This window comes from Rhinatrema bivittatum, chromosome 10 (assembly GCF_901001135.1).
Source record: "Rhinatrema bivittatum chromosome 10, aRhiBiv1.1, whole genome shotgun sequence".
NCBI classification, from domain to species: Eukaryota; Metazoa; Chordata; class Amphibia; order Gymnophiona; family Rhinatrematidae; genus Rhinatrema; species Rhinatrema bivittatum.
In genome coordinates this window covers 101,991,498-102,006,643 of record NC_042624.1, presented here as the reverse complement: position 1 = coordinate 102,006,643, position 15,146 = coordinate 101,991,498, and the positions used below count along the sequence as shown (strand labels likewise).

Here is a 15,146-nt window from a genome sequence, read left to right as displayed (position 1 = left end):
TTGGTAAAGCTTTTGAATGCATCTCTTGCTTAGCCACTCCCATCGTTATGAATTTTGGTTAATCGAGCTACTGATGTGAGGATCTTTATCAGAGCATCCAGGGCTGACCTTTGGGTGAATGCAGGGTCCGGGGGAATCGGGTATAATGTGGCTGTCCTGAGACTGAAGTGAAGAGCGAGGTGTGTAGAATATTTGCCATTGTACTTCTTTACCATGTAGGCCGCTACAGCTCTTGGCCCGCTGACACTCTAGCATGCTCCTCCCACTACTAGCCTTTATAGCAGCAATAGGGTTTAGGTTTATTTAACATTTTGATTTTTACCTTGCCTCAGCCTTCTCAATGGAAACAGGAAATGACATCAGACAGAATGTAAATGCAGGTACTGATGGGCAGGGTTACCAGGGCAGCATGAGTGGATCCAGGGGCAATTGCCCTGATTGACGACCCTCTCTCCTCCCTCCCCACCTCCACTACAAGGATGGTCTTAGGAGCTTCCCATGTTGGAGAAGGATTTTTATAAGCAGGGTATGGAGATTATTAAGGTACACACTTAAAATTCCAAAAATGTATGAAAATTTAAGAACTACAATATATTAGGAACCAAACCAAAGAAAAGAGAAAGTAACAGAGCCAAGTAATGTTAGCACACTGTGCGGGCAATGCTTGAGTGCCTGCATTGGTCTATAGTCTATGCATTACTTTTTTTTGCACCCATTTTCAAAGGGAAAGTACTCAGGACTTTCACTTTGAAAATCACCACAGGTATAAAGTGCACAACTGCCTTTTCTCCCTGTAGAATTTTGCTTGAAAAGTACATGCGTAGATTTGAAAATGCCATCCACGCATCTACTTTTTCTCCCTCTTGGGAACACCTTCTCTCAGTACAGCTAAAAGTATACATGGTATGGAACAGCAAGTCTACTCTTATCCACATTGAGAGCAGATAATCTCCAGACAGCTAATTTATATGGTAAAATGCCGTTAACCTGCATAAATCACTTTGAAAACTGCCCATTTTATGAAATGAAAAAGGCTTATAATTTTAGTTTGTTCTTCTGTCCATTCATCTGTCTGTGACACTGACATCACAGGCGGCACAGGTGCACAAACTAAAACCATAAGTGGTGGGGCAAAGACTGCCACCATCCCTCTGGGTTGCTCTAGAACAAAATCTGCCCCACCAGAGTGCCCCAGTATCCCACTGTCCTGCTGTGCCATCAAAGATCGACACCCACCCCTCCAGCTGCCAGGCAGCTGAAGATTTACCTCAGCCCCATTCAGCTCCCTTCCCATGAAAGACTGAGGATGAAACTCCTGCTCCCATCTACTCTATCCTAACTCGCGCGCACACTGGAGCAATGTGCAGACTTATTTACAGTATATTCACACATCCGAGCCCCACTTCAGAGCAATTAAGATCCCCTTCCACCCCAGCACAACTTGCACACCACCCCTACCCCCATCTCTTATAACTCACACCCAGAGCTCCTGTACCCCGTTGCCCCCACCCCCCAATATACATTGACCTGGAGCTCCTGTAACATAGCACATAGCTGCTGCCCCTATAAAATGTGCTCTTTTAGGATTTTTTCTTTACAGCCCAGCTATTACTGCTTTTCAATGTTGGACTTCTGGCTCCAGCAGCCATTTAAAGCACTGTGAGCCTTCGTTTGCAGGCTACTGGAATTTTTAACCACTTTTTTTGTGTATCTTCATTAGTGACGGTCCTTGGCCAAGAGGCAAGAACCACAGTTCCCTTTGGAGCCCAGTACAAGTGTGCTCTTTACTGGCCAGGAGGAGGTGTTATTAAGCGACAGCCAAGACTCCCTTCCAGGTGCTGCAGGCACTGCATCTGTAGCGTGAACAGTCCTGACCTGCCCACTCGCCAGCACCAGAACCGAATCCAGGCTTTCAGGCCATCCCTTAGTTGGCATTTTGAACAATCTAACTAGTGCTGCTGTTTTAGTTTTGATTGAGTTAGAAATAAGATTAATTATAATTCTAGCAGGATTTATTTTTCACAAGCCTAATTTACCCCAGTATTGTGGAATTTTTAAGAAAATTCTCCTAATACTGTAGTGCAACTTCTGGCTTTATAGGCATTTTCTAGGTTTGGGAAGGATACACAGTTTATACTTTGTGGCATAATTTGGAACTGGCAACTGCCTTTTAAGAGGGTCATTTTTAAACAGCTCATGAAGGCAGTGGTTTTGTGGGGAATGTGTGCATAAAAGTACACTTGAAATCCCATTTCAGGCGTTCTTTTGCCCGCAATAGGAATAAGTGGTCTAGAGGACTGAGACAGGGCAGAGAAAGTGCATATGTGTTCAGTTTTAATTTTCAAAAGTATGCGTATAAAGATATACTTAGGGTCTCAAGTATTTTTTTCAAGTTTATTTATTTTTCAGTGGCCACGTGGTGCATTGGAATTGCATCGGTTGCAGTTTTTCCCTGTCAGATTCATTTGATTTTGCTTCATTAATTTTTTTGTCTGAACCCCAGAAGGAGAAGAAAACCACAAGTGCCTCCTGTACGAAAGCTTCATGTCTATCACAGACCTCATGATAGATGAGTCCTTTGCCCAGGGGCCAACCACAAAGTCCACGGGAGTCCCCTCTGTGCAACTATGGCCCCTAGAAGGCATCATTCCCAGCTTCACTTCATAGGAAAGCACTTTAGGATTCGTAAGTCTAGTGCAGGGGTTGGAAACCAATGGCTCGCAAGCCAGATGTGGCTCTTTTGATGGCTGCATCTGGCTCGCAGACAAATCTTTAATAAAAAAGTAAAAATCTAACAAAACCCCCCACCCTCCTGACGCCCCCCAAGACCTCCAAAATTAATTTATTACAACCCCCCACCCTCCTGACCCCCCCAAGACCTGCCAAAAGTCCCTGGTGGTCCAGCGGGGATCCAGGAGCGGTCCGGGAGCAATCTCCTGGACTTGGGCTGTCGGCTGCCAGTAGTCAAAATGGCGCCGATGACCCTGTGCCCTCACTATGTCACTGGGGTCGACCAATGGCGGTGGTAGCTCCTGTGACATAGTAAGGGCAAAGGGCCATCGGCTGCCAGTAATCAAAATGGCATCGACGGCCCTTTGCCCTTACTATGTCACAGGGGCTACCGCCGCCATTGGTCGACCCCCAGTGACATAGTGAGGGCAAAGGGCCGTCAGCGCCATTTTGACTATTGGCAGCCGACAGCCCAAGTCCAGGAGATCGCTCCCGGACCCCCGCTGGACCACCAGGGACTTTTGGCAGGTCTTGGGGGGTCAGGAGGGTGGGGGGTTGTAGTAAATTAATTTTGGAGGTCTTGGGGGGCGTCAGGAGGGTGGGGGGTTTTGTTAGATTTTTACTTTTTTATTAAAGATTTGTCTGCGAGCCCTGGACCCCTGCTGGACCACCAGGGACTTTTGGCAGGTCTTGGGGGGGGTCAGGAGGGTGGGGGGTTCTAGTAAATTAATTTGGCAGGTCTTGGGGGGCGTCAGGAGAGTAGGGGGTTGTAGTAAATTAATTTGGCAGGTCTTGGGGGGTGTCAGGAGAGTAGGGGGTTGTAGTAAATTAATTTGGTAGGTCTTGTATGGCTCTCACAGAATTACATTTTAAAATATGTGGCGTTCATGGCTCTCTCAGCCAAAAAGGTTCCCGACCCCTGGTCTAGTGTATCGGAGACTTCCTCTGCACTTAGGCAGGCCAAGCCCCACAAGTGGGGCGTGCACCTTTACCAGCCAATGGAGACAGAGTAAAAGCTGACGTCACAGACGTATAGCCTTGCCCTGACAGCAGCTCACCAGTATTCTGCATCTCCAGCAGATAGTGGAAATGCATTTCCCTTCTTGGGACTGCTTGTGGTAAAAAAATGAGAAGAGGAGATAGAAGATTTTCAGACACCGCTTGAGCACCTGAGGTGACACCAGTGGGTACCTCCCTCAGTTGAGCATTTTCAGTCCAGGAGCCTACCTCAGGCATGGACTTAAAAAAAAATGGTTGGAGCCCGAGGGAGGGCTTGGCGGTAACAGCTCAGGTATGCAAAAAAAAAAAAGAAGAAAGTGTAGGTTTTAGTTTTACTTCCTTCTCTTCCGGGTCTCCTTCCTTCAGATCTGGGTGTTCGGCGTCCTTCTCCCCTCGCCCTTTCCCTCTCACTTCTCTGTGGAGTTTAGTGTAGAGCAGAGGTGGCGCTTGCTCTGCAGGTTGAGCTGCCTTTGGCTAGGCCCTGCTCAAAAGGCTTGGTTTCTTCAGCTGCATGGTAGGCCGCGGAGGCATTTTTTCCCACTGCGTGACAGTGTAGGGATGTAAGCGTGCACATGGGCGCGTAAGGCCATGACCTATATTTGTGCGTGTTCTTGAGTGCAGGTGGTTTTGTGCACGTAGGTTATGTGTGTGCAAACACTTGTGCCCATACTATCTGGATGCATCATATCTGAGCACATACTATCTGCATGCATACTGCCATGGCCCTTTGGCGGGTGCATGTAATCCCAGACTCAATTTGTGTAGGCAGGCGACTGTCTGGCACACGGTGCTGGACAGCTATAGCGCTGGGTACAGAGAGGTCCCAGAGTCTAACTATCTATGCAGCTTGCCCTATAAGTGCAATATAGCCATCGCTTTCTCTAAGCCTGTGTTGGCGTTGTTTGGACAAGATGATTTACCTATTATGGATGTGGAAGACACTGGGCCATCCCCTCAGACTAAGGGGAGTGGGGCTGAGAATGATATAACAAATGTATCCACTTCTACTTTATTTCCCGTGACAGAGACATCTACAAGAGATGTGGGTCAGTTGGATAATGTTAAGTTTGGCCTATGGATCCTGGTGTGTATCCATACTCCTTTTCCTGGGTGGAATTTCTTTTTCCAGGGTCTTCAGACCTTTCTGCATGGTTGCCCAATGGAGCTGTGAATTCCTTCTATGTTGGATTCACGTACTCGGGGCTCCCACTTTTCAGCCTCTATGTACAAGTGCCGCGGTGAAACAGTCCTTAGTGGTGTTCAGGAGGATGTGAATGAGATACATCAGAAGGCTCCAGGGATTTGGTTTTCTCTCCTGTGGAAGAATGAAAAATTCCTCTGGATTTGGAGCCACAAATCCGGTTCTTTCACAGAGATGTATTGCCAAGTCTGTTGTCTCAGACTCTGAAGACACTTGGTATAGCTGGGAGTGACTCTTCAGTTGTGCCAAAGAGGACCCCATATTGGTCATCCTATGTTTTTCCCCCTCCTGGATATGATTCAAGAGTTGATTGACCTTTGAATGGAGCACCCCTGAAATTTACTTCAAAGAGGAACACGCTTTAGTGGAATTGTAGCCCTTGGATCGAAATCAAGGGAACTGTTGTGATTCCCGAAGGTGGCTACCTTTGTAAGTGCTGTTACTAAGTGAACTACCATCCCGGGGTAAGGGGGGGCAGTTCTAAACAATGCTCAAGATAGGCAGTTTGAGGCTAACTTTAAGCAGGCCTTTGAGGCCATGGCAGTGAATTTGCAGATTTGTAGCTTGGACTGGTTTCTGTCTCTCTCAAGAGATGCAAGGAGCAGGGTCTGATAGCAGATTGGTGTATAACCGGGGGCCTCATTCTTAGCCGATGCAGGCTATGATTTGGTGCGATGGCTGCTGGAGTGGTAGCTTCCATGAAAGCAACTAGTCACCAGATGCAGCTATGAAATTGGTTGGCAAACACCAATGCAAGTCCAGTCTTGCAAGGTTACCCTTTCAGGGTTCTCCTTTATTCGCGCCCTTACAGAAGAGCTTCTACTCAGTCTCATCCCTTTGGAAGTCTGACTCCATTTAGCCTATAAAGCTTCGAAAGAATACAGGCTCCGGAACCATGAAGATGCAGGGACTCACATTTGGAGCAGCTACAAAAGTAAAAAATGTCCAAGAGGCGTGGTCATTGTTAAAAAATACCATTCTAGAAGCACAGTCCAGATGTATTCCACACATTAAGAAAGGTGGAAAGAAGGCAAAACGATTACCGGCATGGTTAAAAGGGGAGGTGAAAGAAGCTATTTTAGCCAAAAGATCTTCATTCAAAAATTGGAAGAAGGATCCAACAGAAGAAAATAGGACAAAGCATAAACATTGGCAAGTTAAATGTAAGACATTGATAAGACAGGCTAAGAGAGAATTTGAAAAGAAGTTGGCTGTAGAGGCAAAAACTCACAGTAAAAACTTTTTTAAATATATCCGAAGCAGAAAGCCTGTGAGGGAGTCAGTTGGACCGTTAGATGATCGAGGGGTTAAAGGGGCACTTAGAGAAGATAAGGCCATCGCGGAAAGATTAAATGATTTCTTTGCTTCGGTGTTTACTGAAGAGGATGTTGGGGAGGTACCCGAAATGGAGAAGGTTTTCATGGGTAATGATTCAGATGGACTGAATCAAATCACGGTGAACCTAGAAGATGTGGTAGGCCTGATTGACAAACTGAAGAGTAGTAAATCACCTGGACCGGATGGTATACACCCCAGAGTTCTGAAGGAACTAAAAAATGAAATTTCAGACCTATTAGTAAAAATTTGTAACTTATCATTAAAATCATCCATTGTACCTGAAGACTGGAGGATAGCAAATGTAACCCCAATATTTAAAAAGGGCTCCAGGGGCGATCCGGGAAACTACAGACCGGTTAGCCTGACTTCAGTTCCAGGAAAAATAGTGGAAAGTGTTCTAAACATCAAAATCACAGAACATATAGAAAGACATGGTTTAATGGAACAAAGTCAGCATGGCTTTACCCAGGGCAAGTCTTGCCTCACAAATCTGCTTCACTTTTTTGAAGGAGTTAATAAACATGTGGATAAAGGTGAACCGGTAGATATAGTATACTTGGATTTTCAGAAGGCGTTTGACAAAGTTCCTCATGAGAGGCTTCTAGGAAAAGTAAAAAGTCATGGGATAGGTGGCGATGTCCTTTCGTGGATTGCAAACTGGCTAAAAGACAGGAAACAGAGAGTAGGATTAAATGGGCAATTTTCTCAGTGGAAGGGAGTGGACAGTGGAGTGCCTCAGGGATCTGTATTGGGACCCTTACTGTTCAATATATTTATAAATGATCTGGAAAGAAATACGACGAGTGAGATAATCAAATTTGCAGATGACACAAAATTGTTCAGAGTAGTTAAATCACAAGCAGATTGTGATAAATTGCAGGAAGACCTTGTGAGACTGGAAAATTGGGCATCCAAATGGCAGATGAAATTTAATGTGGATAAGTGCAAGGTGATGCATATAGGGAAAAATAACCCATGCTATAATTACACGATGTTGGGTTCCATATTAGGTGCTACAACCCAAGAAAGAGATCTAGGTGTCATAGTGGATAACACATTGAAATCGTCGGTTCAGTGTGCTGCGGCAGTCAAAAAAGCAAACAGAATGTTAGGAATTATTAGAAAAGGAATGATGAATAAAACGGAAAATGTCATAATGCCTCTGTATCGCTCCATGGTGAGACCGCACCTTGAATACTGTGTACAATTCTGGTCGCCGCATCTCAAAAAAGACATAATTGCGATGGAGAAGGTACAGAGAAGGGCTACCAAAATGATAAGGGGAATGGAACAACTCCCCTATGAGGAAAGACTAAAGAGGTTAGGACTTTTCAGCTTGGAGAAGAGACGACTGAGGGGGGATATGATAGAGGTGTTTAAAATCATGAGAGGTCTAGAACGGGTAGATGTGAATCGGCTATTTACTCTTTCGGATAGTAGAAAGACTAGGGGACACTCCATGAAGTTAGCATGGGGCACATTTAAAACTAATCGGAGAAAGTTCACTCAACGCACAATTAAACTCTGGAATTTGTTGCCAGAGAATGTGGTTCATGCAGTTAGTATAGCTGTGTTTAAAAAAGGATTGGATAAGTTCTTGGAGGAGAAGTCCATTACCTGCTATTAAGTTCACTTAGAGAATAGCCACTGCCATTAGCAATGGTTACATGGAATAGACTTAGTTTTTGGGTACTTGCCAGGTTCTTATGGCCTGGATTGGCCACTGTTGGAAACAGGATGCTGGGCTTGATGGACCCTTGGTCTGACCCAGTATGGCATGTTCTTATGTTCTTATGTGGGTCCAGATTATGATGGACCAGTGGAACAGTAGACATCAGTGAAGATTTGATGTGATTTGGAGTGATGAAAGCTACACAAAGATGAGATTTGAACATTGTACTCTCGACCTAGCTTGATAGCAACTAGATAGAGAGTGCATCAAGCTAGGTCGAGAGTACAATTTACAAATCTCATCTTTGTGTACCTATTATCACTCCAAATCACATCAAATCTTCACTGATGTCTACTGTGCTGATCGTACCTCTGACTGTGCATGTAAAACCTAGGCCACCACCAAAACCTCACCCCTGGTTACTAATTGCCCCTCTTACAGTGGTATAAATAGTTTACTTATATGAGAGCCTTATAAAGAATCTCTCTCTCTTTCTCTCTTGTTGCGCTAAAATTCTTATGCGATACAGTAAAATAGCACACTTTACGGTATCTGGAAAATTACCCTAACCACCCCCCTTTTTTATCATGGGCATTATTTTTGTGAAATTTATAGTAAAATGATGAATCTATGTCTTTGTTACTAGGATGGTGAATACCATTCCATTTACTTTACAAAAGGAGGAAGAGTTCAGGGCTAAGATTCTTGACATCCTCCAATTTGTGGAACCTCTCAGAGGATATCATGGCAATGCCTGTCCATGAAATTCTTCAGGATGTGCAGATGAGGATTTGGGAGAGTTCCCTCTCTGTGGCTCTAGTTAATAAGAAGATGAATGTGATATATCATGCCTAGAAGACTCCAGGATTCGAAAAGCAGCAGCTGCCTCACAAATCAGTAGTAGTCAAATCCGTTCTCAAGGAAGCCAAAAGGTCTGGAATGCATGTCCCACATATAGCTGCTCATGCAGTGCTGATAGAACACTATCTGGATATTAAGCAGAATCCCCTGAAAAACCTCTCTCCCAAGGAGGTAGACTCCTTCCCCAGGGGCACCAAAGAATTCTGAAGAGTGTGAAAGAAAGCGCAGAGCAACTTCCTCAGAAGGAGCATGATGCTGAGGAAACTTTTTCCTCCATCCCCTTGGTCCTGTCAGCAACAGGACCCCCATGTTTGCATTAGACAGCAAAAGGCCCCAGAGCCTGGGATGGAGTTTTGGCTGGTTAGAGGCAAGCATAGCCGAGATCCTGGTATCTATGACAAAGGACTTTCCTGTCAGAGGCAGGATAAGGTTTTATGTAAACCATTGGCCCTTCAGACACTTGGGTCCTCAGCATAATTTGAAAAGGATACAGATTATGCCTGTTGGATGTACCTCCAAATCACCCACCAAAACCTGCTTGGCCAATGTCTTAGCATCAAGAATTGCTTCAAAAGGAACTCTCCTCCCTCTTAGAGGCCATGCCACACACACATAGCTTCAGTATAACGTCAACCCATGTTATTGTTTCTAAATGTTATTACTAGATTTCCTCACATTTTTTATGGTCTTTTTACCAGTAGAGAATACATAATGATTGTACCAGATAAAGGCTATAGCTGTGTGTTCTGTTGTATGTGTTGTCTATGAACTTTTATTACTTCTTATTTAGCAATTACCCATGCACATTTGCACCTGCTAATTAGTGCAGGTAATTTTCATGGCAAAAACTACATGCATAGAGTTCAAACCCCCACCCCAGCTTCACCCCCAGGACTGCCTCCCCCCATGGCAGATAAAATACATGCATAGAGGCCTTTGTCACATGTTTTACCTGCATACAAAATGGTCAACTTTCATAAAAGCCCATTTCTGCAGGTAAAGCACTGTTTTAAAAATCACTCTCCCTATGTAGGGCCATGGCTAGATTTTTCGCCTGGTCATTGGATGCCTTCTTTCCATTGCCTAAATTGATTTTAAGTGTCAGAAATGATTTTCTAAGATTGCACAATATATCTAATTGATGTATTCATACTTTCCTATTCTATAGTTTTGTAAATTATATATTGCAACCAAAGAACAATGTCTCAAGACTGCATCAGAAAAGCTGGAAGCTGATAGTAAATTAAGACAACAGCATTTTGGAAGTCATGCTGGCAAGTCACCTGAATGTACTGCATCGTCAGCCTCCAAACCAGCTCCAAGATCCCCAGGAAAAACTAACCTTGACCCAATACCAAAAAAAGGTATGTGCATAGCAGAAAGGAAGCAGACCCTTCTTGGGAGACAAGTTGTGAAGTTTCTCTTTGATATACAAATGAAGCATCAGTAAATCCACAAGCTGTCTGTCATATTTGCATATACATAGACTTCCACAGGGAGCATTTTTCACCTGCTGCAGTTCTGGGTGGACTGTTAAGATCAGATGTTTAAGCCTCCTCCCTGGACTAGACTTTAGGAGCATGCATAGTACTGAAGTTGGTTGGATGTGAAGAAAGCAAAGATTTGCTAGGGTGTCATTCTCACACATTATTTACCTCATCACTAAAGGGTTCAGCTTTGGAGGATGTTTCCCTTCCAGCCTTTATTGTCATCCTAGGAATGTGGGGTTATGAGGTTGAAGACAGGGAGAAAAATTACAGAATGCAAAATAATTACCCAAGATTTCTTACTATGTAATGCAAAAATGAAGTCTAATAGAACTGTGGCCACATTGGTTATGTGTGTTGTTGCATCTGTTGCTACATTTGTACATGTATGCATCTACATGTCATTTTTAAGATGTTGCAGATATAAAGTGTGATACCGAGAATTATGCAGAACCAGGCTATGAAGCCCTGAGATTCTTAAAGTTGTGTAAAACCTAAAGTGTGATGTATAAGCAGTTTTATCAAGCATCAATATCTCAGAAAGTCAGGTTGTTCACATTCTTCACCATACTCTATGCCAGCAGTGAGATTTTTGTAATATATATTATAAGAGAAAAAAAAAGATGATAAACAATCTCCTACAAGCAATAAAGCTGGGAGATCTCTTTATTGCAAGGGATAGTGGTAAAGCCAGAGTATGAGCAGTGTAGGTGATCAAGCTTCTATGACCAACAGCTGGAAGATATCCTTACTTAGGGCAACCAGATAGATTGGGTAGGATAATGATTTTTATCTGCTGAGATCTCTGTTGCTATGTTTTGTGTTGAACATGAAGATATATTCATCAAGGAGGCACTATTCAGCCACTGGCCCGCTTGCAAAATAAGCCAGAAAAACTTATTCTGCTAACTTTGGCAGGCTATTCAGCAGCATAGACCCACCATTGAGAATGCCAGACTATCTTAAAGATAGCCGGATAACTTTAGGATTGCTGAAAGACATGAGTTAGCTGGATACCTTATCTGTTTAACTTTACTCCGCCCCAGAACGCCCCTATGTTATCCAGTTAAAATTTAGCTAAATAAGAAATATCCACAAATTGCCATTTAGCTGGATAGCTCACAAGTTTAATATGGACCCTCAAGTGTATAAAAGGATTCTAAATTGTATAAGAAAAATAGACAAATGGACAGGCTTCAAATAGAATTTTTTTCATTTTAGTCTCAGAATTAAGAGCTTGCAAGGGGAAAACTGCATGTTAAGAAGAATGTTTTACTTTTGTCTGGTTTTTTTCCAGCCATCTTACTCTTCCATGCATGCACCTGTAGTCCTGCTCTTTGAAAGCGGGAATGAGATTTGAATAGAACCTTTCATCAGACCTAGAGTCATCTGGAGTACTTCTACACAAATAGGGTTTATAGTTCAGAGCTGTTAGATTTGTGAATATGTTTAGTTCTTAGACTGCTTTCATGCTGGTTGATGGAAAACTTTCACAGGTTTGCCTGATTTTGGTAATGCATCCACCCCCTAAGTTTATTTCATCAAGCTGCATTAGACATGCATTATATTGCATATATCATGCGATATTTTGCACCTTCCTGCCCAGATACTCTCCCCTATTACAATGACCTTCTTTGCATGTGATTTGCATTGATGAATAATGCGAATGCATGTAAAGAAGATCATTACTAGTCAATTTGATGTAAATATTTTTTCTCACAGGACAAGCAGGATGGTAGTCCTCACATATGGATGGCATCATCAGGATGGAGCCCAATCACGGAACATTTCTGTCAAAGTTTCCAGAACTTTGACTGGCACCTACTGGGCATGCCCAGCATGCACTGACCCTGCAGCCAGCAGGGGTCTCCCTTCAGTCTTCTTTTTTCCGCGCAGCAGTAGCCACGCGGGTTAAGGAGCTCTTCAGAGATTCCTGACAGGAATTTTTCCTCACGGAACTTTGTTCAAAAATTTCAAAACCTTTTACCCCACAGGGGTCCCCTTATAGATATTATCACTTCGTGGTCGAACGGTACGTTTTTGCCCATTTGCGGTCAATTCCCGTCGAGTTTCTCCCTCACAGCCTACTGACCATCGACCGCACCACGACTAAATTTTGTGGAGGCCATGGCGTCGGGTTTTCATCCGTGCCCCGACTGCACTCGAACAATGTCCATCACTGACCCTCACACGGTCTGTGTGATGTGCTTGGGGTCCAGCCACGATGTCCTAACCTGGACCAAATGTGCCCAAATGACACCGAAGGGTCGCAAGGCTAGGTTCGATAAGATGGGTCTTCTCTTAAGGCCTAAAACCCCGACTCCATTGATTGCTTCGTCTGAACTAGTGCCGTCCACGTCGCGTCAGCACCAGGAAGCCGCTGCTATCCAACCGGCTTCGACGACTCCGCGGATGTCGACCCCCCCCTCTGTTCCGCCTCAGGAAATCAACCGAGGAGAACATCGAGAGAAGCATCGACACCGCCATCGGAAGGCTCAGACGACCGATACAGGCAAGCCCTCGGCATCGATGTCGTCTGAGCCACCGTCGAAAAATCCCAGTACAGAAAAGGCCTCGTCCTCTTCTGTCTCTGGGTCACCAAGGCGTTCCCCACTTGGACAGGTGCCGGGATCTGTGATTCCATCTTCACCGGGGGACCCTCCGGCTATGCCAGTGCTGCCTCCTACTCCGGAACCGGGCATCCATGCCCCAGGTTTTCGTGAGGAATTGGATCGGATGATCCAAGAGGCCATCGGCAAAGCACTCCAAGGACTTCAACCACCATCGATGCCGGTTCCGGTTCCTCCTCCGGCCATGAGCCGATACCCACGGCGCTTGCACCGCTTTTGGCAAGGATGGAAAAGTTAATCAGTGCCTTTCCACCAATGGACCCGAGGGAACCAATGGACCCCATGGATCCGATACCTTCCTCTCTGATTCCCCTGTCATCGGGTGAAGAAGAAGAAGAAGAAACACCGATATTCATTCCACCTTCAGGAGTGCTGCCATCGACACAACCATCGATGTCACCAATTCCATCGGTGCCGCCATCGATGCTTTCCATGCCTCCATCGATGCCTTCAGTTCCTCCTTCTAGGTCATCAATGCCCAGGCCAGGGCCTTCAGGGGATAACACCTTTAATTCCTTCTGAAGAACATGTGGGAGCTGGGGATGACCCTTATAATCCCTGGACCGATGATTCATCCCAGGATTCGGATGATCTGCCTTCTCAGCCTTCTCCACCTGAAGAAAGAAAGTATTCTCCTCCAGAAGACCTTTCTTTTATCAACTTTGTTAAGGAGATGTCTGAAACAGTCCCATTCCAGCTCCAGACAGAAGAGGATACAAGACATCAGAAGCTAGAGCTTCTGCAATTTCTCGATGCCCCGAAGGAAATCATGTCTATCCCTATTCATGACATCCTTTTAGATCTTCTAAAAAGAAATTGGGAGCACCCTGGCTATGTGGCACCTGTTAATCGAAAAGCAGATGCCACCTACTTAGTTCAGTCAGCCCCTGGCTTCCAAAGAACTCAACTGGATCATCACTCGGTAGTGGTTGAGTCTGCCCAGAAGAGGGCCAGACGCTCCAAACCGCACTCTTCCATTCCCCCAGGAAAAGATCAGAAGTTTCTGCATGCGTTGGGAAGGCGAGTGTTCCATGGATCAATGCTCATCTCTCGCATTGCATCCTACCAGCTCTACATGACCCAGTACAACAGGGCCTTATTCACAAAGATTCAGGATTTTGCTGAGGCCCTTCCTCAACAATTCCAGGACCAACTCCATGCCCTTGCCCAGAAGGGCTTAGATGCCAGCAAACACAAGGTGCATTCAGCATATGACATTTTTGACACTGCCTCCAGGGTATCGGCAGCTGGCATCAGTGCGAGACGAAGGGCCTGGCTAAAGTCGTCAGACCTCAGACCAGAGGTACAGGACCGATTGGCAGACCTTCCCTGTGCCGAGGATAATCTTTTTGGGGAAAAGATTCAAGAAGCGGTGGCGCAGCTCAAGGACCACCAAGAGACTCTGCGCCAGCTTTCCTTGTTACCTTCTGATCCCTCTTCTAAACGGCCTTTTAGGAGAGATTCCAAGAGACCAGCCTACCGACAGAGGAGATACTATCCCCCGGCAGCCAAGGGTCGGTCTTCTAAGCCTTATCAGAAAGGCCAACTTAGGAAACCCAGGGTACAAAAGTCACAGCCAGCTCCCCAACCAGGTCCAGCATCTGGCTTTTGACTCCTTCCTAGAGAGCAGTACCCAGATTCCACTTCCACACGTACCCTTTGGAGGTCGCTTGTGTCACTTCTCTACCGTTTGGCACACAGTCACCAAAAACCAATGGGTACTTGCGATAGTGACACAAGGTTACCATCTCAACTTTCTCTCAGTTCCACTGGATTCCCCACCTCAGCTGACGTGGGGAACATCCGACCACTCACCGCCCCTAGAACAGGAGGTCTCTCTGCTTCTCCAGTCCAGAGCAATAGAACCGGTACCCCTCTCCCAACAGGGACAGGGGTTTTACTCCAGGTATTTCCTGATACCAATAAAGTCAGGTGGTGTGTGACCAATTCTAGATCTTCGCACCCTAAACAAATACCCACAAAGAAAAAAGTTCAAGATGGTGACCTTGGGTTCTCTTCTTCCCCTTCTCCAAAGGGAAGATTGGCTCTGCTCTCTAGACCTCCAGGACACCTACACACACATTTCAATTACTCCGTCACATCGCAGATTCCTGCAGTTCCTAGTAGGCCCAAAACACTTCCAATATCGAGTGTTGCCATTCAGCCTAGCATCTGCCCCACGAGTCTTCACCAAGTGTCTCGTAGTGGTAGCTGCATATCTCAGGAGA

The 15,146-nt window shown here is 45.2% G+C and overlaps 1 protein-coding gene across 2 annotated transcripts in view; it reads left to right on the top strand.

The window, feature by feature from the left end:
• The window catches only part of EFCAB7 (EF-hand calcium binding domain 7), a 61,902-nt gene that overhangs the window by 22,793 nt on the left and 23,963 nt on the right, over positions 1 to 15,146 (top strand). For both annotated transcript variants that reach the window (XM_029618917.1, XM_029618916.1), the window contains exon 5: positions 9,970 to 10,165. In XM_029618917.1, coding sequence (XP_029474777.1) covers positions 9,970 to 10,165 — 196 coding nt within the window. The remainder of the gene's footprint in view (positions 1 to 9,969; positions 10,166 to 15,146) is intronic.